Raw genomic sequence first — 27,859 nt, forward strand, 5'->3', positions numbered from 1 at the left:
TTTGAACAAAGTGTGAATTAATCCTACAAACTATTTGTTATTTTAAAAAATCTTTTGAAAGCTAAAAGACCAATAGTTTAATAACTGATGTGATAATTTCTAATGAAAGTTTGTAATTAGTAAAATCTTCGTCATTAAAAACTTGTTCAGCAAAAGATTTATGTAAGGGTAAGTTAATTGAATTTAAGAAAAAGTTATGTCTAAGACTAAGTTTTATTACGAAAAAAAAATTTTCCTAAAAAATCTTCAACTTCATTCAATTTATTCGCTGAATGGGTTTTTCTGACCAAACAGGATAACCTGTTGAAGTTGACAATACCTTTAACTACAAATTTCATCCTTGACGACCTAAAAAAAATTTACAGTTTCTTTGAATTATGATTTTTCATTCATCCAAAGATATTTTTATCAAAAGAAAGGAGATCAGTTTAAGGTGGTATCCAGCCATTATTTTGGTAAAAAATAAAAAATTTGAAAAAATGTTGTTTAGACAATGAACCTTGTAGAATTCAATAGTACCTTGTAGAGTTCAATTAACCTTGTAGAATTCAATTGAACCTTGTAGAATTCAATAGTAAAAATATTTTTTCCAAAATAATCTTAGAATAATAAGAATATTCTTCTTAAACACCTTAAGGTATATTTTAATCACATAGCAACGATGTAAATAAACTATCACATGCAAATAAACTGAGTTGAAATGTCACTAATACCATAAGAAGACAAGCATTGATTGCTTTTTGTTAATGCTCAAGAATTCGTCAGTTCTTGCATCTTTTCTTAAGACTTACAATTTTTTTTTTTTTTTAATGATACAAAGTGCTCGCTGTAACATCACTCTTTTAAGATTGTTATGGATAAAAACAAAATTTATTTTAAAGGCATATGAATAAGACTTAAGGTAACTGTAATTGACATTTTAATCCTACTTTTAATTTTAGAAAAACGACTTAATTTAATCTAGAGTTCAATGGAAAAGCTAAAAGATTCCATTTGATTAGATGGTAATTTTCATATTTCCTCATACATGCATAAATGAAAGTTGAAAAAAAAATCAGTTTCCTGAACTTGCCCCATACCAATAAATCACCTTTTTAAAAAAGCCCAGTGTAATGTTTTATATTGATTATTTTTCTCAATTTTTTTAGACTGGATTATTACTACAAATTACATCTGTCTTAACTTAAAAACCAACATTCAAATCAACCAACCTGTCAAAAGCTGAAAAAATAAAACTTACATGACTTGACAGCCTATAGTTTGATTTAAAAGATTAAGTTCAAAACCTGCGCTCTAATAGAGAAAATAAATTGTGTTGAAAAAATTCCTTTTGATTTTGATGAACTTCGTGGTTTACTTTTGAGATCAAACCTACAAATCCAATAAGATACCGTCATCTATATAGTGACACTAGAGCTGCATACATAATTACCCTAGATCCATTTATAACTGAGACATAATAATGGTTCAAACCTAAAACTGCACTTTACTCAGAAACCACAAAGTGGGAAAGTTAATTCTATATCCTTATATGATTAGCAAAATTTGAATTCAGAAACAAAATTTACAGCATTTAAATACAGGTACCTAAAAGTCAACATTTTTCAAATTATCATACATCACACTTCATGTGCATTTTCAACAAAACAAATAATAAAATAATGAGTAATAAAAAATAATCCTTTGGTTTATCAAAACGCAACATTTTGATAAAAATTATAACGAGGCAGTTCTTCGCTTCTTTCATAAATATTGTAAAGTAACCACAACGGTCTCTGAATTCAGTCTGTAAATATCATTCGTTTTATCTTTTTCTTCTCGAATATTTAAACCCTTCTTCATAAATATTCACCTGTGGCAAGGATGTATAGTTTTAACAGCTGAACAATTTAAATAAATGTATAATCTTGAATAATAAACAAAATGCGAATCAGAAAAAGTTTTTTGTACGCATGTAAACATAGCTCAAAATACCATGGTATATATTAAAATACTGACATTTCTTATCTTTGATTGTGTCTTATTTACCACCATAAGAGAAGTAACTTAATACAAAAATATATGCAGTCGAATATAAAATCTTACAGTTAAGCTAGTTTAAAAGTTATTCAATTAATAAAAAATTTTAAAAAAATAGGACGAGGAGGAGCGATAGTATTTCGAACTACATATATACAAATTTTTGAATAAAACTATGCCTATTAAAAATAAGATTTTTTTTCTGATATGCTCTGTGTCAAAAAATCAGTTTCATTTTAATAGTTTAGAAAAATAGGTTTCCATTACAGTATTACGTATATAATTGATGACTCTCTTACTCCAAAAACTAACGTTTAAGCACTTTACTTAAAATAACATTAAAAAAATATTCAAAAAAACTTTAAAATCAAAATTATTGCGGAGACATAATTTGACTCTTACAAGCTATTTTCAACCCTATTAGCAACTTGTTTTTCATTAATAATTGCTTGTGCTTCCACTCTTAATGCCTCATCATGAATTACATTTTGAATACCTGGATCTGTATTGGCAAGCAAGAGAGCTAACTTATCTGCAAAATGTCTTAACTTTTCGTACAAATCATTTTTTTCCCCTAATCCTTCAGCATGAACCACGGATTTAATTCTTGTAACTTCTCTGGAAATTCTTTCTGCAATTTTTTTTTTTTCAATTGCTTCCTTAAGCAAATTTAAAGCGATTTTGTCAAAAAAATCTAAATTTGATTCAAGAAACTTTACATTCAAGATGTCAGAATAATTTTTTTCTAGCAAATTTGATGCAATTCTATCAAAAGATTTTAACCTCTGTTTCACATCCTCTGCAAAAACGATAACATCGCTTACATTTGATGGTATGCGTTCTTCAATGCTGCTAAGTATCCATTGAACTTTCTGTATAACTTCTTTTTTCACTTCTAGATCTATGGTCTCAATAACATTTATTTTGTTTATGAAATAATATGGCAGACAGCCGTTTTCAAAAGCCATCTGCACCTGAACAAACAAGTAAACGAGAACTGTTTTCATTGCATCATAAGATTCATTCCACATTTCATCTTGCGGAGGAAAATCTTCGGCAGTTTTTAGCATAACATTTTTCCCAATAAAAGATGAAAGTTGTGTTGGGCTGATTGGTTTCAGCCATTTGTAAAACATCGCTTTAAAGATGAAGTAAATTAACTTTTGCTGTGGGTTGTACATGGAGAACAGCTTCCGTTCAACATCTGAAAATGAATACCTCCAATCGAGAGTTTCTTTGTTATCTTTTTCAGCCACACACGGTTTTGCAATGATGCAGCATGTTTGTGTAAGATCATTTATGGTGCGTTGATCGTTAGGCCAGTTTCTTTTTCTTTCTTTCCATTCCGAAGCAGCATCAGGCCACCAAAGAATTCTAATCAAAGAAACCAAGTCAATGGAAAGTTTAAGCAGGTTTTTGTTTTTAATTTGGATTGTAAATTCGGAACCAGCTGATGCGTTTGTAACTTTCTCAGTTTTTAGAACAGAAATATCAGAAATTTTTTCATCGTAAAGTGCTGCAAAAGCTATTTCAAGTATATTACGTCTATCTCGGTTCTTAAACTTTTCCAGTGAAAAATTTTTCACATTGTATGTGTGAAATAGTCCATCCGCACTTATCTTTGTTAAATATTCTTCCACGTATTTTTTGGAACCATCCAAATAGACGTTATTTGTAAACAGTAAATTTTCCGGACTTGCACAAAAGTTGACATAACCAGTTTTTCCTGGGATGTCTTCGATAATATTTCTGAGTTCAGGGGGAATCTCTAGGAGAATAAATTCTACATCAAATTCAAGTTCCCTATTTAATCCATCATCAAACTCGTTATTTTGTTTGAAAATACGAGCAGTCGCAGAACCCTCAGAAGTACTTCCTGCTAATACTACATTTTTCGGAACATTTGGTTGGTTTTTAGAACATCCTATTTTACCTAATAATAATAAATATTTCAACAACGAGTAACCTTGGTTGCAAAGCTGCTCATCAAGATCTTTTAGACATTTGAACCTCTCAAGTTTTTCTCCACAGGAATCTATAATTAAAAAAAAACAGCCTTAAGTAAGAGCAAGAATTGTATTGAATTCACAAAAACAACACGAAACTTCCTTTAATTACATGCACAGAAGCAACATTTAATGTGGAATATGACTTAGTTTGCTTGAAATATTGCATCTATACTTTGAGCGATTTTTTATGAAAGTATTTAAAGTATTTTTGTTAAGTTTAAACTAAACGCAAATTTTTTTGGCGGAGTATTTTTATGAAAAAAAAAGGCATTACAATTGAAAAGTTGTGTTCGCTTTGAAAAAGCTACGGTTTAATTAGGAGCCTTGTTATTTTAACAAAAAACAGGAAGAAATATGTCACTATAGTTCCTTAAATTAAACGTTTATATCAGATCTCTAATGAAAATTTAGTGTATCAGATCATTATTCAATGTGTGGTTTCGCTTCATCTTATAATTAGGGCTGGTACTGATTAATTTTTTTTTGTTCGATTAATCGTCTAAAATTTTAATCGATTAATCGATTAATTTCGATTAATTCTGAAGTCGACAGAATAACCTGCTTTTCACCACTGTTGAGGTGAAGTTGTTATCGGTAAACGTTAACTAACTACAGTATTCACAAACGTTAACAAACAAGACACTTAATGCCTGCTATACTGTATTCAGTTTAATTGACAAGTACAAGTAGGCATCACTTTAGCCAGTCACGTAAACAAACGAGGACGTTAACGTTTTCTGGAAGTAGACAAGATCGCAGTTTGTTGACAATGTACCCTGACGAACTAAACAGTCTTTCACAAGGAACAGAAGTGGCAGGTACACACAGAATTGTCTGCACAAAACTGCTCAGGTTAGGGTAACGATGCCTGTTCAGTTGCCACCACATGAGGGGATTCTCAGTTTCTGGAATTACACCTTCTTCTTGATATCGTGTAAGCTCAGCCAGTGAGCCATGTACTGTTTGTGATTCATCTGATGAGGATTGCGATTCCGAGTCGCTGACCAACAGAGTAAGTTTCAGTTTCTTACGCACAGGTTCTGATGCCTCGCCAGTGCTGGTAGTAGTTTCACGTTCAGCTCTCTGTCTTTGGTTACAGTACACCCGAAATGCATTAGAAAGTATTGTCCAAACTGCTTCACGTTTCTCTCTTGAGAGACAGCCGAGTTTCTTGTAACGTGGGTCTAATGCCACAGCCATTTGCAACGTTGGCAATGCATTAATGTTTTCAATGCAACCTGAGAAGTCATTTAGTGTTGCAGATTTGAAACGTGCTATATACCCTGGATCGTCATCATTAACCCGCAGAAGTCTGCGCAAAAATGCTTCAAACGGAAGTACAGCCGAACATGTAGCATACTGTTCACTATCAATATACTCAGTAGCATCTGCAAGTGGACCCAATACCGAGACAAATTTTGACATTTTCTCCCAGTCCAACTCCCTTAGTTTATCTCCAGTGTAATTCTCGGGATGGTCAATATGATACTGCTTAATGGCATCTTTCACTTCCAGCAATCTGGCTAACATTAGGTAGGTACTGTTCCACCGCGTAGCTACATCCTGCTGCAATTTGTGAAACTTCACATCGTCAGATCTGTTAGAGGTACTGGCTTGGCTGGCCTTTAGCTCTGATGTATTCCTTGAACTGCGCTTAAAATGTCCAACTAGCTGTCGACATTTAGCCAGAATATGAGATAAATCAGCTGCTTTCAAACCTGCTAGTATGCTCAGTTGAAGACAGTGAGCAATACACGGTATATGGCTGTAATCCGTCCGTCCTATAGCAGCAACCATATTTCGTGCACTGTCCGTTACGATACAGCTAATTTTTTCAGCAATGTTCTACATTGCGGCAAACTCTTCATAGAAACTGGCAACATTATCAGCAGTGTGCCTTTCTTCAACATTTATGCAAGCTAAAGCGACAGACGTCAGTTTCCACTAAGAATCAATCCAATGACCTGTTATCCCACAGTACGATTCATTGTTGGTGGAGGTCCAAAAGTCAGTAGTTAGAACAATACTATGAATGCATTCTAGAGCTTTCTTGTGCTCATTCAACTTCTCATTGTACATCTCTCCAATGACAGTGTCGATTGTACGGCGACTGGGCAAAGTATAAGTCTGGTTTTGAAGGGCAATACGAAGCACCGCCTCTAGTCCAGCATCTTCTACAATTGCTGTTGGACGTCCAGAACTGGCAATCCAATGAGCTATTGCCACCTTCAGGTCGGCTGAGACCTTTTCACTGACAGGCTTGTTTGACTGACACGTAAATAAATTGGTGATTGGTTTTATCTGAGGGGTCCTCTTACGTTCACTGTCGACAACCTGTTGATATTTCAGAGGATGCTTGTGCTGAAGGTGATAAGTCAGCGATGTGTTTGAGCCACGGAAAGCAAACTGTTTATTGCAGTGAACGCAGTATATTTTGTCAACTTCGTGTACTTTACCATCAGCATTCAACTTGAAAACAAAATGCTTGCTTAACTTTCCAGTTAAATGTTTGACAGAAACGTTGCTTTCATTAGTTGCCGCAGCCATATTTGCAAAACAAACTTTGTTTACTTTAGAAACGGATATAGAAATGTAAGATAATGTTCCCAGGTCAGTAAGTATTTTAAAATATGACAAAAGTTTTAGTCGAGATTTTCAAGATACGCGCTTTCAAAATTAATTTTATATTTATCGAATTCTATTGAAAAATTCTAAATTTAATACTCTTTTTCGTCATGGCTAATGACTTTGAAACAATTGATTTTGAAAAGTTGCGTTTAGACGTTTTTAAAACTTTTAAAACTGAAAATAACTTCTTTGCGAATGATTTATATGAAAACGATATATTTTTTTTATAAATTTTTATGCTTAACATTTATCAAATTAACAGATATCAAAATATATTGTTCATGCTAAAATTTAAATTAGGCCAAGTACCATACCACTTCACAAATAATTTCTTTATAAATAACGTTAATAAATATAATATAAGAGAAACAGGTAATCTTGAGTTTATTCTAATTGAAGAATATTAAAGTTAACTTTAATATTCGAGTAGTTTTAATACAACTAGTTGTGCTTAATATATAATATATTACCTATATTGAACATAATATATATTATTCACTTGTAAGGGCTTCGTGATAAGATCAGTACGATCTTCTTGAAGTCCTGTCTATACTATTTTAATTATAATTATAATCTCGTTTATATATTTTGACTAACGAAACTTGTAAATATAAATATGTTCGGCAAAAAAAAAAAAATATATAAGTAACGGAAAACCGGCAAAAATTAATCGAAATATCACTGATTAAAGAAATTTTAATCGATTAAATAAATTAGCGATTAATCGATTAATTAATCGTTAATTTCCGCAGCACTACTTATAATATAATGTTGATCTGTTGACCAAAATAAGCTGTTTTATCATCGTTTTGTAAGGTCGGTTCCAGTGTATTTCTAAGACTTAATACTTTTTTTTCCGCAAAACCTCCGCATAAAATGGTCGCTTTAGAACCACTCTTTTAAGGTTGATAAACAAAAACAGTTCATCATTTAAATTAACGACTAATATTTAAGACTTATTTTAACTATATAAATGATACTTTGACAGTTCACATTGATTTCAGATTCCTAATTCTTAGGAAAAAGATTCATAACACTAACAAAAAAGTTGATTTTTTCAAGCTTAATCACAAGTTCAACTAAAAAACTAAAAGATTCCACTTGATAAGCATATTATTTTTTAGATTTACCCTCACATATATCACTGAAAGTAGTAAAAACGTATCTGAACCAAATCGATGCTGTGTGCTGTGTAGTAACACTTGAAGCACATATATTATTGTCCTAATTGCACATAGAACTCTTACTTACTAACGGTAAAAATTTTCAAACGCACTCTGGTCAGAAAGCACACGTTGGGCAAAATTATTCTACGTCCTTAAAATATTGGTTAAACTTGACTTCAACTGCAAACTTTAAAGCATTAGTTACAAAAGGCTCAAATATACGCAGTTATTAAGTGAAATAAATCTGAAAAAATAAGTATAAACACTTATTAATCTTTGTGCATTTTTTAACAAATCCATAGCTAAAGTATAAGTAATGAATAATAATTAAAATCCTAATATTTACCAAGATAGAACATTTTGATAAAATACAATATAAAACAGTTTTTTGCTTGTCTTATAAATTTTATCAAAGAAACAACAACAATTATTGATTTTAATCTAAATCATTATCATTCATTTCATCTTTTTTTTAGGGCATTCTGGAGTCATGAGCAATGATAAAAATCATTTTCTGACAAATCATTTGAGTGGGAAAGCTGTATCTTTTTGACAGCTGAGCAGTTTTAAAAAAGAAGTATGATGGTTAATAATAAAATGCTGATTAAAAAAAGGTTTTTTAAGCTTATCATATCTTTGCTTCTATCAGATTGTACCAGCACAAGAGAACCAACTCCATACAAAAATGCATGCTGCCGAATATGAAAAGCCTTAAGTTAAACCTGCTCCTGTCAATATTTGATAATGAAACTTTCAATTTTTATGAGATAGTTTTTAATTCTGTTTAGTAAAGCAAGATTGTGGAAAGTAAAAGGAATCAAATCCATTTGTTACTTTATTATTTGATCTATAACGACAAATATGTGACTTTCTTCATGCCATTTTACATAACTTGCTGAACTAAATGATTTGCATATCTTTGCTAACATAATCTCAATAGATGTTGTTTATACTTTTTGCATCCTGAGGAAATTGACAGTTTGCATTCTCAAGCATCGTTTATCTTTGAAGCTTAAATTTATAGCAAGGTAGACACAATCCACATAACTACATCTTCCACGATTGTAATAAGTTTCACACTTATTCCATTTTTCTAATAATCCACCAACTAAAATGATAAGATAGTTATTTTCTGATGACTCAAAAAAAAATCTACATTCAATATTCATAGTTGGTTCTTTTCGTTTGCTGTTGCCTATTTGAGTAAAGAAATAAATAAACCTATTTGAACAATTGCATATTTGTTATCGAAAAACTTGATACCGATTCCTTTTGTAAACTTTTTTCAAAGACTTTCGTTGCAATGCTTTACTATGGTTGAAGAATTTTTCCAAAAAATATGAGCCTGTTATAATTATGCCATCCTGGAATAAAAATTAGATTAAGTAGCAGTGTCGCTTTGCTACATCTAGATTTACCAACAATAAGACCTCTAATACTTCTAGGTGATAATAGATTATTTTCACGTTTGTTTAGAGACTCCTTCCATGAGTATTGTTTGATGTTCATTTATATATACAAAAAGTTATAATAATTAGATGAAATGACTTTTAAAGTGTTGGTAAAATTGTGTTGGGTAGTTAACCATTCTGACTTTGATTTTATAGAAGCAGCCGGTGATTTAAAGATTAAGAGCTTTAGTGGCGTTTACCTAAGTGATATATTACCTAAAAACCCAAGTAAAGTAGAAAAATTTGTTTTAGCTTGATTTCTAGTGAAAATAATTGAACGAATTGGGTAGCTTTGTATAAAAAGCAAAATGAAAAGTGTTACTTTAAAAGTTATGGTTTACCATCTCCTATAGAGCTGCGAAAATACTTAAAGTATCCAATATTACTTCACAGATAAAATACAAGGTGATGATCAAGTATTTTGTGGACATCGATTTTTTAAAAAAGGTAGTAAAAAGAAGAACATGTTAGAAAATATTGGAAGAATGATTTAGCAAACAGAATTTGATTTAATAATTATGTTCGTTCTGGAAAGAAAATAAAATGCTGAAGCGAATTAAAAATCATAGTATAAAAATCAAAGTAAAAGAGTATCGACCAGGTATTTTTAAATGTTTAGATAGTAACAACTGTTAATTGAAAAAAAAAAGTTAAACTATTAAACATTAATTTTAAAGCAATAATCACTGAAGAAAAAAAAATTTATATGTTTTGATTAGATAATAAGTCTTTCACTTTCATCATATAGTCTTTTATTTTTAGATAATAAAATATCTTCTTATAAAAGACCTTATGGTGAAAGTAAAAGACAACCTCCCAAATAAAAATTAGCTAAAAAAAATAAAAAAAGCCTTACAAAACACCTTTAAATGCGATGAGAATGATTTAAAAAAGTAACGGCAGTTATTTTAGCTTAGATGAGATCGATTTTAATTTTGCAGATAATGTTCTTGATAATAAGGATAGATAAGTTATCTTAAAAGTAATAATAAGTGCTGAGCATAAGGTATCTTAAAGGTTTTCAATATGTACAACGTCATAGATTTACTAAAATTGTTAAAAAACATTGAGCAAGATAATGATTAAAAGCAAAGCGTAATTGCTGAGCGGTCACGCAGTTACGAAGGATTTCACCTATTCGAGAAAGCTCCAGGATGCGAAGCACTATCTAATTTTATAAGTTTATATATAAAACATTTTTGTAACAGATATTGATTAAAAAGAATGACATTATTGTATAAAAAGTAAAGTATTAAAGCAACAAAAATATTCGAAGAGTATTTTTCATAACTGAAAAATATCAGATGTATATATTTTTCTGATAGGAATTAAAAAGAAAATGTTGATGATATTCTTGGTGATAATGTAGGTACAGATCTTAAAAGCAGTTTTTAGAATAGTAGGAGAATTAGTTCATTCGAAAAATCTGCTAAAAGAATATCACTAGTTTATTGGGAGAATTTAACTCAAGATAAGTGAATTATAATATCGTAGTATTATAGTAGTATTATAATATCACTCGTAGTATTACAATATCATTTAGAAAAACTAAAAACTTCACATTATCTTTTGGTGAGTCCACGTCAAAAGGAACGGTGATCAATTTTTTAAATAATGTTTTAAAACGAAAAATAGCTTTACAAAGTAAGACTTTACTAAAAAGTGTTCATGATATTTTTAATACTACTAGGGATTGCAATCCCGGAGGTTTTTTTCAATCCCGGGATTTCGGGATTGAAAAACATAAATCCCGGGATCCCGAGATTAGTCCCGGATTGAAAAGCAGATACAACATCTATATAGTATTGAGTAGAATAAAAACATTACATTTAAGTAAAAATATCTTTATTAAATGAATTTAATTTAACATGTTAATTAAATTTTACATGTTAATTAATTTTAAAAAATTATGCTAAAAATAAGGAGATATGTTATGTTTTTTGTGCTTCAAAATGCCACTTTAGGAAGCATAACGCGTCCAAAGTTTCATCGCCCAAACGGTTACGAATTTTTGAGAAAATACCCGCTCAGCCTCGACACTTGTCGATTTCACGGTCATTAGAAAAAAACAAACTCTTTTTAAATAATCGCCACGTGTACCCACATTTTCAAATAGTGTCATTTCTTTTTGAATTTTTGATGACAATATTTCATGTCTTAATGGTTGTATTGGTGATTGTCCTTCTTTAATAACATCAAGTTCCTCTTCAATACCTAAAGTATAACTTTCAAACTCAGGAGCCATTTTAGGTTCCTCAATCAATGTCAGACTCAACTGATGCTCTTATTAGAGCGGGATTAGAAGCATTTAATTTTTCGAATAGTTCTACCAAAAGTTTGCGACACTTAAATGAAGAACGCACTGTAATTATTTCTTCATCGACTTTAACGGAGCTTCACCCGTTATGCAGGTATTGCAGAAGTCCACTCATATCGGTTCGGTATTCATGCATGCGAACGCATTTCTTTGCTTGTATTATTGTCAGCATCTTTTAAATTTGTAAGCATGAAAGTAATAGCAATGTCGGCTGTAAACAGGTTAGAATCTCGACGACATATTGCTTCAACCGTTGCTTTAATGGGAACTAAAGTTGTAATAATCTCTGATAATATTGTCACTTCATCATGGGACAGACCTATAGAATTATCTTGCACTGGGTAAATATTAATTAAAGTAATTTTATATAAACTTTTTTTACTTTGTAAAATTGTTTTTGCATTAACAGAAGGCTGCTCCACCCTGTCTTGCAGTCCATTATTAAAGACAGTTGTTTTCCAAATTCAGCCTTAATATATTCTTATAAGATGTCGTTCTTGGTAGGTGATTGTTTAAATTTTAGTATTAGTTTGCGTACTTTTTTAATGACTGGCCCATAATGAACTTCATTTAGTTCAATTTTAGGTCCTATCTTTTCATGATTGTAGTCCAACAAATCTTCCTCAGTGTCCTCATTCTCGGATGAATCACTGTCAGAAAATTTATTGTTAAAATCTTGCTGATTTGCATCGAATTCATATAGGTCTATGTGTGTGAAGTCCTTTTGTTGAGCCACCACCAATTTTTAAAATTTTCTTGCAGCTTGGTAATTTACACATCGCTGTTTGGCCTTTTTCATCCCAAAGAAAATATTTCCAAACGGCTGAGTTACTTTTAATTGTAAAACCCACATACGACATGCTGATTTAATTTTTAATTATAAGATTCTATCTTATAAGAAACGCGCTTTTCTTCAGTTTGATAAAACTGACAATAGTAAATAAGCTATAAAAAATTATTAGCAATAGTAACTAAGGTATTAAAAAATCTAACTAATTTAACGCGAATATTTTTAAAGTGTTTACGTAAATAACTTTTTAAAAACAACGTAAATTTGTATTATATTACAAATTATTATAAAATAAATATAACCGTATGTAATGATACAAAGTGTGGGTATCGCAAGCAAGCATACTATAATAATATTTTTCATTGCTTACAAATCTATTATTTTAATCAGATCGTATTCAGTTTTTAAATTGTGTATATGTTAAACAATATGAAATAGTGCAAAGATTTTCACTTTTGTTTTTCTCTAAATCAATCCTTTTCGATATGGTATTTTATTGTACAACCGAAATTACAATACTTTTTACAATTTTATGCTAAGTAAAAATTATTTTATTAATACGCAAAGTTGTTGGTATTTTTATGTATTATTTTGTTACGCTTTGTTTTGTTCAATCTTATTGGGAATCCCGGGATTGATGTTAGACAATCCCGGGATTTCGGGATCATAAAAAAAGTCGGGATCCCGGGATTGCAATCGCTAAATACTACTAAAAATAATTTAGATACTAATGTAATCATTGAAAATGGTAATGTTTCTTGTAAGTTGCATTATATTTTGTCAAGTTCTCATGATCGCATTTATAATTGTTTTTCTTTCATTTAAAAATTGGAGATTAAAGATCTGAGAAAGTTTATCCGACACTTCAAACTGCTTCTCAATTAGACTTTGATCATGTTACTGGTTTTGGATAGATATTACAAAAGGTTAATGACAGTTAGCGTCTACTAAAATCTAAAAAATCTATTTGAGTATTGCAGAGTGAGAAATATTATAGAATTAAAAACTGAGTTAATAATACTTACAAAAGATTTACTACAATATATATGGGATTAGGTACTGCTGGAATTGGACTAATGTAAGCTATTATTGTAGCGCCAGTAGTAATCGCTACTGAGGCAACAGTTTTAGGCTTTGTACTTCTAAGTAGTATTGGTGAATTTGTTAATTAGAAAGGTTTTTAAATAGGCTGAAAAACATGAAAAAATAAAAAAATAGCAGAAGATAAAGATTATAAGTATGGATATCAGAAAGTAGTTGCAAAGAACAAAAAAGGTAAAAACGAAAGAAATAGAAGTAACTGCTAATGACTATGTTAACTCACAAGGATTAGGAGAAGTAACTACTTTTAAAGCTTCACTAAAACGCCTTTAAAAGACGAAAGTGTGGACTCGTTTGAACATAGATATTTTGGAGCAGAAATGCTAAACTAAAGAGCTTTGGTTACATAGCTTTGGTATAAAGATTGAGTCAAAAGATAAGTATACTCATCCAAGTGAGAGTTATCTCATATTTAAGGTGGATGATCTAAAGCTGAAAGTACTGATTAAGGTAATACAGATAGTGCTACTTTTACTAAGGAAGTATTAATAGTGAGACGTTGAACGCATTATTATAGATCAAAGGTGGCACCAGTTAGCCAAAAACTATGCGTGTTTCCGTAAATTTTCTAAATTCATGATGCAGATATTTCGACTTCTACCCGTCAAATTTGTTTCACTAAACTTCCATCAGTAAACGCATTATAAATATGCATTTACTGAAGCTTATGGTTGTAAAAAAATTAATCAAAAAAAATTAATCAAGAATAGCTCACATATCTGAAAAAGGTTAATTTGAGCTTTGAACTTTGCTTAATAAAAATTTAACTGTGTTTAAACTTTGAAGTCTAAAACTAGGCTTTTGCAAAAAAGCTATGTATGGTTTGCTAGAATGAATAGAGAAAAGTGAAAAAAATTTTCTTTGTTAAATTGAAATTGCTATGATATAGTTCAAAGGTCGAATAAGATATTTTTAGTGTTCTTTTCATCCCACTCTCGGATTTTGCATCCCACTTTAAGGTTAAAATCAGAGAGTATTTCTTATTTTTATCGGAAATGTCGAACTTTTTGCCTCGCTTTTTTTTTTCCCCTTTAATTTGTGATTTTTTTTTTTTTTTTCGCGAACAGCCTGGTTATAAAGTTTCTTATTTTCGATACCTAAGTTGCATTTTGTCTTAAGTTATTCTAATAAAAAGCATCTTAAAGTTCATAAAAACTATTGGTTTCAGGAGTGGGAAAGAAAAATAAAGTTTGTATTTTTAATGAGCATTTTTGTGAAAACATTTTAAAACAGTCAATCATGTAGAACTCTTTTAACTAATAATGATCTTGTCATTTTATTATTATTCTTGTTACTAATAGTGGTAACAATAATAATAAAAATGAAAAGATCATACCTTTAGGTCCATATTCTTGAGCCTTCTACAAATGATGAACAACCTTATTTTTAACCGTTTCTAGATATATCAAAAAAAGTAATCTTATATTCCTATCTATTATCTAGTTACTGGATAAATAATGAGTCTTCATGAGGAATCATTAAAACATTTAGGTAGAAAGTGCAGCTGGATAATAAAACAGGAAAGTCACAATCAATTAAAACCTGTAGTTATCTTTAAACAAGCAATTTTTAGTTTTTGCTAGCTGGATATAACTTCAGACAATCAAAAAGTTTATCCTGAATATTTATGCAAATCATGTTATGTGGTCTTACACAGGTTAGATTTAAAATCAAAAAAAGGCTTTGAAGTTGAGAGAAGTGATAAATTCTTCACGTTTTCATAACACACATAAAACCTGTTATGCATGTAACATACTTATAAGAGTTGGAAGAAAAAATAAAGGGCATGTGAAAAGTATTCATCAACAGCTAAAAACTTTTGCATCAAAACATGGTTTTGACTGTTACAATGAAAATAAGAAAAATTATTTTGTAATAGTTAAAATCAATAGTTATCGCCAATCAAATGGCATGTGGACGCTAATTGTTTTAAATCGTGAAGTGCCATTATCCATTAACATTAACAAATCTCTTCCAGATCAACTAACTCTTCAATCGGGCAATATTATATACTTCAAAATTTCATACATAAACATCTGTATAGGTAATAATGACTTCCAATATCTTTTTTTCTGATCAGAAATAAATTTTCTGATTTTAAAACTTTCCGCAGTACATCTAATGAGGTTTTAGAATAATTGAAACGAAAGAAGGCAATACAGTTGAAAACTTTAAAGTTATTAGACATAAAGGTTGCTCATTAATATGTTCAGAAGTCTGTTGTGATTTTTGTACTATCTACCATGCTAACTATAGTGGAATCCAGGTTAAAGAGTAACGAAAGTCAATCATTACCTTTAACTAGCCATTTTTTAATTGCACATATTTTTTTACACCAGTATATGTAATAAATGTAATTAAGACAACTTGCATTCATCTATAGAGAGTTCAATAGCATATTACAAATATATATAGTTTTGAATAGTTTCTAAAGTCAATATTAAGAATTTTTACAATATTTCATAGTCTGGGAGTACTTGCAAATATAAAATAGCACAAGTTTAAACATTTAGTTCCACAACATGCAAGTATAAACACACATTTAGTACCAATGTAGCATTTCTTTTCATGCTTTTTAAAATTAGATTCTCTAAGATATTTATTGTGACATTTCGGAGAGGTAAATTTAGTGATTAACTGTTTTTTTCTTCTGTTTTTTTCAACTTTTTTGTTTCTTCTTCTGCAATCGACTTCTCAGTAGATATTGCTGATGGTATGAGCTCTAATTCGAAATCCTCTGATAACAAGTCGGCTAACACTTCAAGATCTAGCTCAATAAAATCCTTTTACAACTATTTCAATTTCGTTTCCAATATTTTCAAGCAAAAAAGAATAATCTTCATGATTATTATTGAAGCTTTCTGTCATACTCATTTTATGTATCGCTGCTAACAAAAATATTTTAAAATATTTTTCATTGAATAGTGGAGACTTTCTTTTTCCGACATCGAATCAAATAAAAATACTCCCACGTTTTGCAATTGTTATCTAAACAATTTCGTAACACGCATATTTTTTTGCGTGTTACGGAATTGAAACAATGCGTAGAACATCCATCTATTTAGACGTCATTGCTCTTACTAATAATTGATTAATGTATCTTTTTAGCAATATCAAGAATCAGCTAGGAGGTCAAAAAAGTAAATCTATAAGCTATCCTTGTAGATGTACAACCATGCTTGGTTCATTAAAATATAATGATGACTTTGCAAGGTCTCATGGATTAAATCAGTTATGGCAGAAAGGTACACCAAAAGCATTAAATATACATGTAGTTAATACAGGTTTGCTGTGAGTCAAGCCAATCTTAGTGCAAAGCACTAAAATTCAATTAACTGATGAGTTACATAAGTAAAAATAAAATATGCAAAAGTAGAGTTATTGTTGTAGGTATAGATGAAATGTAGGCTGCTGATCTTTTTGATATACAAGCATTCTACAAATCTAACAAAGTTTTTTGTTAAATTTGTAGAATGCTTGTATATCGAAAAGATCAGCAGCCTATATTTCATCTATAACTATAACAATTTTTTTTTTGGCAGTCATTGATATTTTCACAAAATATTGCTGGTCAGTTCCTCTAAAAGATAAAACTGGTAAGATTAAAGCAAATGCTTTTAACACTTTATTCAAGGAAAGAAAGCCGAATAAAATTTGGATTTACAAAGGTAAGGAACCTTATAATAGAGTTGTATAATATATTATTGAGATTTACTCTCGATTATTTTGAAAATGAAGAGAAATCGAGAATAGCGGAGAAACAGAATCGCACGATGAAAAAAAAATGTAAAAATACTTTAGCGCCAAATTAACTCATGTATATTTATAAACGTTTTTGCTGACCCAGTTAAAGAATATAATAACTCTAATCACTCTTCGATTAAAATGACTCCTGTGGATTCCAGTTTAAAGAAGAATTAAAGTATAATGTGGAAAAATTTATACACAGAAAAAAAAAAAGAAAAGTAGAACGGAAGCCAAAACGAAAGTTTTCAGTTGGTGATAGGGAAGAATAAGCAAAAAAAACTTTTTTATTTGAAAAGGGTTACACAACCAGATGGACTACAGTTACTGTATAAACTTCTTCACCTGAAGAAGTTTATGCAGTATCTGTAGTACAAAGCACTACTCCGGTGACATAAGATTAAATACTTATACGGTGAAGAAATTGCCTGAACATTTTATGAAAAAGAAAATACAAAAGAACAAAACGAAAATTATGTTTTGCTTTTTCTCTATATCTTTTCAATCTTAAGATTGAAATGATATAGAGAATTTTTGCATTTTTCAACAAAGCATATTATAATGAATAAAAAATGATATACATACATTTGTTTATCATCACTGAACATTTTGATAAATTACAATATAAGGCTTTTTTTTTTATTGTCCGATATAGTTTATCAAAGCAACCACAACAACTATTGTCTTTTATCTAAATTAGTACTATTCCTTTCATCTTTTTTTTTCTGGAACTTCTGAAGTCTAAAACGATGAAAAACTTCTAAAAAAATTTTTGCGTAAGAAAGTTGTTTCTTTTTAACTGTTGTATAGTTTTGAATAAATCGATAATATTAAATAATAAAATGTAATGCGAAACAGAAAAAGCGTTTTGCAAGCATGTTAACATATGTAGAAATAGGACAATTCACATTAAAACATTGGCATTTTATATATTTGATTGTGTCTCGTTAACATGAGAGAACAAACTTTACACCAAAATGCATGCAGCCAGGAATAATAAATCCCAAGTTAAACCTGTTTCTGTCAATTCTAGTTAATAAAACTTTTTTTTTAATGTTTAAAAGTAACAATATTATTGAAAAAGAAACTTTAATACAAGGACAAATGGGAACGACAGCTATAAGTATTTTCAGCTACAAATATGTAATAATTTAGACAAAACTATGACTAGTAAGAGCTATAAATTTTTTGTATGAAATAACCTGCGTTAAAAAATCTTTTTAATGATGTTTACAAGGGAATGAGCAGTTATTTATCAATTAATGGGTTAATTTGGTTAAAACTTAGTATTGATTAAAAATTTTATAATTGAAATTTTCTTCAGTCAAAAATTTTATGAAGAGAAAAAATCAAATAATCCGGCAATTCATTTCTAGTTAATTTTTTTAATCTAAGAAAAAATTTTAATGTCTTAGACAAAGTTTTGCTAGTGATAGGCTAAGTTTCATTATGAAAAAACAGTTTTCTTGAAAGATTTTCTTAATAAAACAATTGAATTAATAAGCTAAATGGGTTCTATCGGACTGGACGAAATTGTTAAAGTCGGCATTGCTTATAACTATAAAATTTATCCTTAACAACAGTGAAACTGTCAATACAGCAATTAGCAAATAATGCACCTTCAACCACGTATAATTTATTGAAAAACAACCGTTTTCATTAAATGATATGCAATCCAAAAAGATTTAGAATTTTTTAAAATTTGTTTTATTATAAATCTGAGTTGCTAAAAAGTTTAAAATTGTTTAAGATGAAATGTTGAACGCTTTTTATCTTACACGAATAAAATTAGATAAGCAGAAAATAAAAATTAAGAAATGAGAAAATCAACCCTCTGGTAATAAAACTTCTTTCATCATTTACTATTGCCTTGTTGTTTGATTAATAGCCCAAAGATAATTAATAATTTCTAACCTAATCTGAACTCCATTCGCAACAGCTTTTCTTGTTTTGGTCTCAGTTTCCTCTTTAAATGAAATTTTTTTAGAATTATAAATTTTTACTTTCACTTTTCATATAAATACAAACATTATCTATGTACATGTTTGGTTCATAATATTTTCACGGGAGACTTCCTCATTTACTCGAAAATCATTTTAAATCCGATTAAAAAAACCACATGTTTTTATTATTTATGGCGTACATAAATTACAATACGATATATTTTCGTAATGCTTTATGCTGCTTTACCTTTTTATTCAAAGGTATTTTTATGAAATGAAAAGCGATAGGCTTTTGAACTTTATCTTCTTAGCAATGGCGTTTAGTTATCCATGTCTTCAAAAGTTGAAACAAAGCAATGAAAAACCAGTGATGTACTGCGTTTTTTCATGGAACCTATATAACTTCAGTTTAAATTCAATTTATTTCAGTTGGGTGGTTTAGAAGTTTTCATTTTAATCATTTTTCTTTCTGATGATTCCAATAAAATAATAAAACTTGGATTTATATTTAGGATGATCTACCAAATTAGAGAAAGTTGATTTTCCTGACAATTAAAAGATAGTTAACAAGATCAATATTACGTCATTATAGATTATGGATTTGCTAATGCTAGTTGTGCTTTGTGAATTAGACAGAGAATCTTTTTAAAATTAAGATTATATTATATTTTTGAAAAGCGCAACAAAAACAATAATAATTTAAATAGTTTTTTAAAGTACAAACTGATTGGCCCGAAAAGTTTTTTTAGCTTTTTATTTCCTTCCACATTTTGCTTTGAATAGCTATAGTTGTTTTTTAAATCTAAGCAATATAATAGCTAAAAATCTTTTTGCGATAGAACAAAGTTATATTAGTGATTCCTTACCTTCATTTTGTATTCGTTTTTCGGCAACTACGTTTGGTACATCTTGAGGGAGCCAAAGTATTGATTTTTTTTTTTTATAAGTATCTTAGTAGAGCGATTAAGATTTAGCTTACACAAGGGTTTACAATTAACTAAGAATTCAATCGATTTTCCTTTAATTCACTTTTAAGAACTTCTTTTGCACTTTTTATTTAATGTAATCAATTTTAATCATATACAAAGCATTGCTGATAAAGAAATGTCATTGAATCTAAAATGGAACTAGCAATACTGACACAACACTAACACCAATTTCTTTTGGATAGGGAGTTCAAGTGTTGGACTAATACTCACTATTGTTGCAGCACAAGTAGTTGAAGCTATTGAGGCAATGGCTCTAGGATTGGGTTTTTAAGTATTGCAGGTGACTTTGTTAATAAAAAGTTTATTAAAAAGGCTAAAAAGCATGAAAAGATAAAAATATTCGCAGAGGAAAAGTTGAGTACTTCTTATGATATTGCTTAAAAAGCACTTTGCGATAACTCTGTTTCACAAGAAGAGTTTTTAACTGTTCTAAGTGAATTGACAAAGTATAGGCAGGTGAGCAAAGAGATAAAACAGATTATTTAAAATAGGATAAATGAAGATAAAAAATATCTTTACTAAAACTTGACAATTTTGATAAAAGAGATCAGTAAGTCTCTGAGTATCTCAAAATGAAGCGAGTTGTTAAAGTATTATTGTGGATGAAGAACTAGGTCAACAGATCATTACTTTAATCATTAACCAATTAAAATAGAAGGGAAGGAATAAAATAAAAAATGAGCATAATAAACTTTTAATGAAAACCATCATTGGTGGACAAGATTATGATATCTAACGGCTCGGGGTTATGAACCTTTTTATTCAATGTGAGTTTTTAAGATTTTAGGAATAGAGACTCTTTGCAGTTAAAGAACTTTTGGATAAACAAGGATTTTTATAGAGGAACGAAAACGAAAGAAAAAAGAAATTTTTGGTAAACAAAACAAGTAAAGAGTTGAACAGAAGTCAAGAGAAATAATTACTAAAAAAAGACTGAAGGTTTGGCCGTTTTTTATAAAGAAAAAGAATACGAGATATTCGTTTAAAAAGAAGAAAAGTTAAAGGGAAGTAATTGATAAAGATAGTATTAGACACTACAAGAAGAATAAGAAAATATTATTTGCAAGTTTAATAATGTATTAAATAAAAGAGTATTGACCTTTACACGCTAGTAAAACGTATATTGAGAATATTTGTATAATAAAATATACTGCGAACGTAAAACATAACCTTAACTCTTAAACAACTGCACCTTGGCCATTCCTAAACAATAAATCCCTGCACCCTCAAACTCAACCCCAATCTCTATTATCCTTCCATATAACTCTTAAACCCATACTTCCTCAACCCATCTATTACTCTCAAAAAAAATAAAACGCATATAAAAAGACCGTCCTCACAGTAGTTATTAATCAGTTTATTCTGGGTGTATTGAGCTTAAATTGTTATTGAAAAATTAAAAAACGTTTTGTGTTGTAGAGTTTTAATGAAAAGGGATTTTGTAAAAGAAATCGCTTAGTAAAAGTAAATTCTACTATGCATGTCGCCCACCATATACATTTCTGTATAGAATATTTTCCTAAATGGAATTGGCATTTAACACTTCAAATAAACTTTCAGTGAGAAATGACATTTTAATCTGATTATCGACGAAAACAATTTTTCACTCTAAATACGTTCATTAAACTAAATTCTCGAAACTACTTTCATAATATTAAGAATATTATTGTGTCTCCATTAATCTACGTCAACAAAAACGTTTTGCTGTTGTAAATCTACTACTACTTTCTAAATTAAACTGAAAAAGCTAATCCTGATATAGTTACAGGATAAGAGAATCTTTTTGGCATGTCACAAGAAAAAGAAAAAACTGATTTAGAAAATGATTAGTTAGAAAAATCATACCAAAATGGTCTAGTTGAAATGCTCTTTGTAGTCTTCATAGTAACAATTGCAATTGCTGGCATTAATGGCAGTGAAACAAAGTCAACGTTAACTACTGAGGATTTTGATGCAAACATAGTTTATGCTTTGATCCAGTCTGCAATAACCAGTTAGACTGTTGATGGTATTTGAGGAAAAGCTGATACTTCTGAGATGATATTTAATGAAGCTTTTCAATTATTTTGATTTTTTACGGAGAGTTGCTTTAGCTCAAACCCAAATGTGACAGATGTTTGTGTTTTTATAAAATAAGAGAAAAAAGTTGCCCTAAAACTTTCTTGAGATCATTTGTCATATAAAGTAAGTTGTTCCAAATCTTATAGCCTCAAAATTTTTTTTTGGTTGGTAATAGTTTTGTTAATTGCTTTGGATTTATGGTTTCGGGAAGTTTCTCTCGGCTTTGATAATTAATTACTGGTTTAACAATATCTGATTATATGTTCGCGACTTTGATAAATTGAGTGTAGGTTACTCAATACTTCTGATTTTATCGTCGTTAACAATAGATCCACTTTAAACATTAAAAAATAACATATGTAAACAACGTAGGGGAGAGATGCAGGTATTAGAACAGCTCCTTAATTGGAATGACTAACTTTGTTCCGGAATTACAACATCTTATAGTTGTATGGATTTCTTATTATTTTGAAGGGACTAAGTTTTCTTTGTTTTTTAAAACTTTTATAATTGTGTTTCAAAAACTACTCTTTTGTGTACAAATCTACTTTTTTTTTTACTTTTTTAGTCCAATTTAACTTTGTCGTTACATTTAAACAAGTTCTTTTATCAAAATCAAAGAAGTTTTTCAAATGACATCCAAAAAAATTTTCAGAAACTCAAACTCGAATTGAATCATAGTACATTTATCTTTTTCGGAAATGGTAAAAGAAGTGTTAAATGATTTTTTAGATTGTCAATTGGCTTCCCCAAGCGTTGAGTTTGAGAAAAACTCTTAATAAATACTTTCAGTAAAATAAAGTTACCATTAACAAAGGTAACAAAAAAGTGACTTTTGCCACCCCAAACATCAAAATATTGTTTTTAAGTGGTAGACAACTTGTACAATAGCTTAACATTAGAAGGTTGATGAATAATTTTTTAAATAGAAATTCTGAGAATTCAACGTCTATGTTATGTAAAGAGTTAATATTGTATACTTTTGCTTGCTTTTGATATTGTGCTACAGCACTATGATCCTACGTTGCGCAGAATGGAACATGGAATGTTTCCGTAGTGAAACTTTGTTATAACAAAATTTGAACTACAAGAAATTATGGGGAGATGGGGGCGCGTTGATTACCGGTGCAGTATGATAATTTAGCTTTTATTCGTTTATTTTTGTTTTAAAATGAGTGAGGTTGCAACTTAATAAACGATTGTATTGCCCTTATTGTTTATTCGCAATATTTTTTCATTTTTTTAAAATAGTAAACTAATCCAAATACATTTTAACTTAGATATCTGTATGGATTTACAACTATTGTATTTTTAGGTCGAATGTTTTTAAAAAGATATTGTCGTAAAAAGAAGCTCAATCCAAATCAATTCTTCGAGCCTAACTACGACAATAAAAAAAATTTTTCGCAGGTGAAAAAAATTATCAAGTTCTTTACTACTTGCATCAAAAATGAATTGAGGTCTTTTGATTAAGTCAAGTTTATTGGCATATAAACTTACTTTGAAAAGCAATTAGATTTTCCCATCATCATGGATCAAAAAAACAGCAGATGAAAAACAGCAAGAGTTTGGTTACAAAGTTTTATGAAAGGACAACCAGAGTTATCTCTTCAAACATCTGAAGCAACTAACTTTGCTCGATCAACTGCTTTTAACAATTAAACTGCAGAAGAGTTTTTTTCAAAACCTTAAAACAGAAAGAAATTGACATAAATATAATCCTAACTGTGTATGTATTGTTCACTATGATTGGGAATTTTACCGAAATTTCGGATTACCGGTTTTTGCGCAAATTTTAAAAATACTTTGTTATGTTGAAAAAAAAATTTTCCCTTCATGATGAGCTATAGCGAGTATCATTGTGTTTCTTGTTTACAAAGATTTGAATTAATTGTGTCAAATAGATTAAAGATTAATTTATTGAATAGTTGATTATAAATAATTACTATATTAAACCTTTGCTCCTTAGGGAAGGTCACGAAGGAGTGCTAAATGCCTAAATGAATTTTGCTTTCTAAAAGCTTATTTTTTGTATATGAACAAATAAAGAGATGAAAACATCCTTGAGAAAAAAAGTACAATTTTCACTTAAAAAATAAAATTTTTAAGTGAAAATTATACTAATTTTAAACGGGTTATTTACCGGTAAATTTTTACCGGTAAATTACCCGTTTCCAACTATATTGTTGACGGAACTGATTAATCAACCGTACCAAAGTCAGTAAAAATTTTAGCAGGTGGAGGTAGTAAAGAAGTTGGAAGATGCTCATCTGCAGATGAGAATCTTCCAACTGGATGTGTTGGATTTGAAAAATCTTCTGGTTGGATTTGAAAAATCTTCTGGTTGGATGAAGTCAAACATTTTTATAGAATGGAGTAAAGATTTTGTCAAATATACAAACTGTTCTTGTGAATCTCTCGTTTTGTTACTTCTGGGCAGCCAAGAAAGTCATATTTAAGTTAGAGTCTTTGATCTTGCATTTCAACACGGAGTTACAATGGTCAGTTTTCCTCACCATTGCCGCCATAAATTGCAGCTGTTGGATAGACCTGTTTTTGGAACATTGAAAAGGTACAGCAATTTTGCATGTGACAGTTGGATGGTCACAGACCCAAGATTTAAGAGAATTTACAATATTGTTTCAATAGTTCGAGAGCCATATACAAAAGCTTTCTCGTCATCTCAAGATTTCAGGTAGCTGGCAATGAGCCTTTCAATCCTGAAATTTTTGAAAATGATGAATATTTACAATTATCAGTTGGAGATTGTGCTGCTCCTGATACAGTTACCATTCCTGTAAAAAACGTGGAACATGAAATCAGTAGCGCATGTTGATGAAATGGAGCCTGAAATAATTAGTACATGTTGAAATAATTATTTTAAAAGAAGTGTCAGCAAGCGTTGCTTTTAGAATCTCTTTTGAAGTTTTGAAACCTCACCCAAAAGCATCTTCCAGGCAAAATAATGTTAAAAGTAGGTAACTAAATACAAGGATTTTGACTTAAACTCCAGCATAAATGAAATTTACCGGTCTAAAGAAAAGGAAACTCTGAAGCAAACTAAACAACAAAAGAATGTCGTCACGAAAGGAAAGAAAAAGAGAGAAACTAAGAACTACTTATTTAGGAATAAAAATCAATGTAAATCAAAACTAGACCAATGATAGTAATAAAAAAGAAACTCTATAGTTCAATATTATAATCTTAACAAAAACTCTGTACATTATACGATCTTTGTTAACTTAAAATAATGCATTCTTATTGTCATTCTTATTGTCTCGTTAACTTCAAGTTATTTTAAAATTTTTAACATATAAATCTTGTACATTTTACAATCTTTTTAAACTTTAATTAAGCACTTTTATAATCTTTGCAAACTTCAAGTTATTGTTCAGTTTTTAACATATATAAAGTGAGTAGCATATAGCTGCTATATTTACGATTTCGCATTCAACTTCCAAACATACAACTAAGATCATTCTTTTAACTTGTTGCCATATCCTAAAATAATTTAACATTTTCTAGATGTATTATACAATGCACACTTTCCCAGCTAACACAAAACGTTCAAGAAATTTTCAAGAAATGTTAGGGCACGTTCTAAGAATGTTTCTAACGTTCTTAGAACGTTTAGAACGAACGTTTAGAACGAGCGTTTAGAACGAACGTTTAGAACGAACGTTTAGAACGAACGTTTAGAACGAACGTTTAGAACGAACGTTTAGAACGAACGTTTAGAACGAACGTTTAGAATGAACGTTTAGAACGAACGTTTAGAACGAACGTTTTGTGTAGGATTACGCTTCCAACAAATTATTTACAGCATTTAGATATTGAAGTATTAAACATTTAATTAATGTCATTCATATAAGATCAATGCGCCCCAAGTCGGAGACCATAGTATCCAATATGTTTGGGTAGATTAATCTTTTGCGAGGGTTACTGTAAAGTTGAAATAAATCAAGGTTATCATATTTTTTAAATAAAACATTTCTATATTCTAAAATTAAGAATGCTCTACTTGTGCTATGTAATTAACAACCTTTTAAACCTATTTCAGTTTATTCGCATTTTAGAAAACACTGCTACGCCAATCAATGCGCCCCCATTTCCCCTATCAGACCATGAAAGTTCTAATGATTATTATATATTTCCGTTTGTTTTTTGGAAATTGGTTTTCAGACTTGTTTGAAAATATGAAACGGTTTACACAACCGTTTCACAGTTTAAAATTTAAGAAAATAAAAACAGAAAATATTTTCATTTTTTTACATTTTAATAAATTATTTCATTTTTTACAAAAGTTACAAACTTCTATTCAATAGATAGACTTTGAAAAACAATGTGGCTAAAATATAAAATGGTTTTTGATAAATCACTTTTTAATAATATTTCACTGCAAAAGCATGCAATTGTTTACAACCTGATCCTGCAGCTTATATCTCTCACTGCCTAAATTTTAATATATGAAATATGCAGCTCTTCTATTTACTTTAGCGCGATAAACTTCAATGCGAGTTATCTCGAAATAAAGCTAAGGATTAGCCATAATGTTACATGGCACCATCCATCAAGTGTTACATGACATCATCCGTCAGTGTACAAGAATATAGAAAAGTTGGCGATATTCAAAATTCGAGAATTGTCGACAGTTTCTTAATTTGGTTGAGTTTATTCAATTTTAATTGAATTAGCGATTTTAAGTCTTAAAAGCTTGGAATACACTAAAACATCAATATATCATATATAATTGTGGCTTGTTGCAGCATCCTAAACAAAGAACATACGAATTTCTATTATTCTATTATTATTATATCTATTATCATAAATCCTAAATCTTCATTTCCTTATATTTTTTTAACAATGTTATTAAACTTTTTATTATAAATCACAACATCAATAAATTTGAAAGTACTACGCGTTAATCAATAAAAACAAATCAAGGGCTTTACTTCTCATCTTTTTTCCCTGAGTGCTGTCATTAAATAAAACTTTTCTCTTAATATCTACTTAAAACAAGCCAAGTCTTTGTATTTAGAATACCAGATTTGAGAATACCCTTCACTATAATCTCACTATAGTCTCTTGCAATCGAAACCATTCGTCATTCCAATCATCGCTACTTATAAAATAATCATAGAGTAGGATCAAAGAGATTTAATTTAATCGTTTAGAAAAAAGTTTTCATTGCAGTAATATGAATTTTTCTCAATAAGATTAGTCAAAAAAACTCTCGTCTAATCATATCACTTGAAAAAATATCAAGCATGGCATTCAAAAACTATTAAAATAGAAATATATTATTGAGACTTTTTCCAAAAGATCTAATCTCGTTTTCAACCCCAGCAGCGACTCGTTTTACTTCATTAATTGCTTTTACTACCAGTCGTACTTATTCATGATGAATTACATTTTGGGTAGCTAGATTTTAGTTGGCAACCGCGAGTGCTAACTTATAAAACTTTTTATTTTTTGGATACTTTACTTTTAATTTCAAATTCTTTAGCATAAACGACAAATTTAATTCCTGAAACTTTCATTGGAAATCGTTTATTTGAGATTTTTGTTTCGATTGCGTCTTTAACTAAACTTGAAACAATTGTCAAAAAGAAAGTTTAAATTTTATCCAAGAAACTTTATA

General features: G+C 29.7%; 3 protein-coding genes across 5 annotated transcripts in view; 1 reads left to right on the plus strand and 2 right to left on the minus strand.

Moving 5' to 3' along the window:
- Positions 1 to 27,859, plus strand: part of LOC145184741 (large ribosomal subunit protein mL37-like) — a 253,325-nt gene that overhangs the window by 49,318 nt on the left and 176,148 nt on the right. The gene's annotated exons all lie outside the window — the stretch shown is intronic.
- LOC149886260 (cyclic GMP-AMP synthase-like receptor 1) lies at positions 794 to 19,323 on the minus strand. Of its 3 annotated transcripts, none has more exons than XM_090094047.1 (3): positions 19,140 to 19,293; positions 2,844 to 4,054; positions 794 to 1,371 (listed from the first exon to the last, which is right to left on the minus strand). In XM_090094047.1, the coding sequence occupies exons 1-3, from the start codon at positions 19,153 to 19,155 to the stop codon at positions 1,366 to 1,368; spliced, it is 1,233 nt and encodes a 410-aa protein (XP_089950173.1). In that variant the 5' UTR covers positions 19,156 to 19,293; the 3' UTR covers positions 794 to 1,365. The 3 variants fall into 3 exon arrangements, with proteins under 3 accessions (XP_089950173.1, XP_089950172.1, XP_089950171.1); XM_090094046.1 differs by lacking the exon at positions 794 to 1,371 and adding an exon at positions 1,373 to 1,852; XM_090094045.1 differs by lacking the exon at positions 794 to 1,371 and having other exon boundaries at positions 2,175 to 4,054; positions 19,140 to 19,323.
- On the minus strand, positions 4,496 to 5,659 carry LOC149886261 (E3 SUMO-protein ligase ZBED1-like). The gene has a single exon (XM_090094049.1). The coding sequence runs from the start codon at positions 5,556 to 5,558 to the stop codon at positions 4,722 to 4,724; it is 837 nt and encodes a 278-aa protein (XP_089950175.1). The 5' UTR covers positions 5,559 to 5,659; the 3' UTR covers positions 4,496 to 4,721.

Source organism: Hydra viridissima, unplaced genomic scaffold (assembly GCF_058129835.1).
Source record: "Hydra viridissima isolate aposymbiotic clone 2 unplaced genomic scaffold, HvirCarnegie_v1 scaffold_7, whole genome shotgun sequence".
In the NCBI taxonomy this organism is placed as follows: domain Eukaryota; kingdom Metazoa; phylum Cnidaria; class Hydrozoa; order Anthoathecata; family Hydridae; genus Hydra; species Hydra viridissima.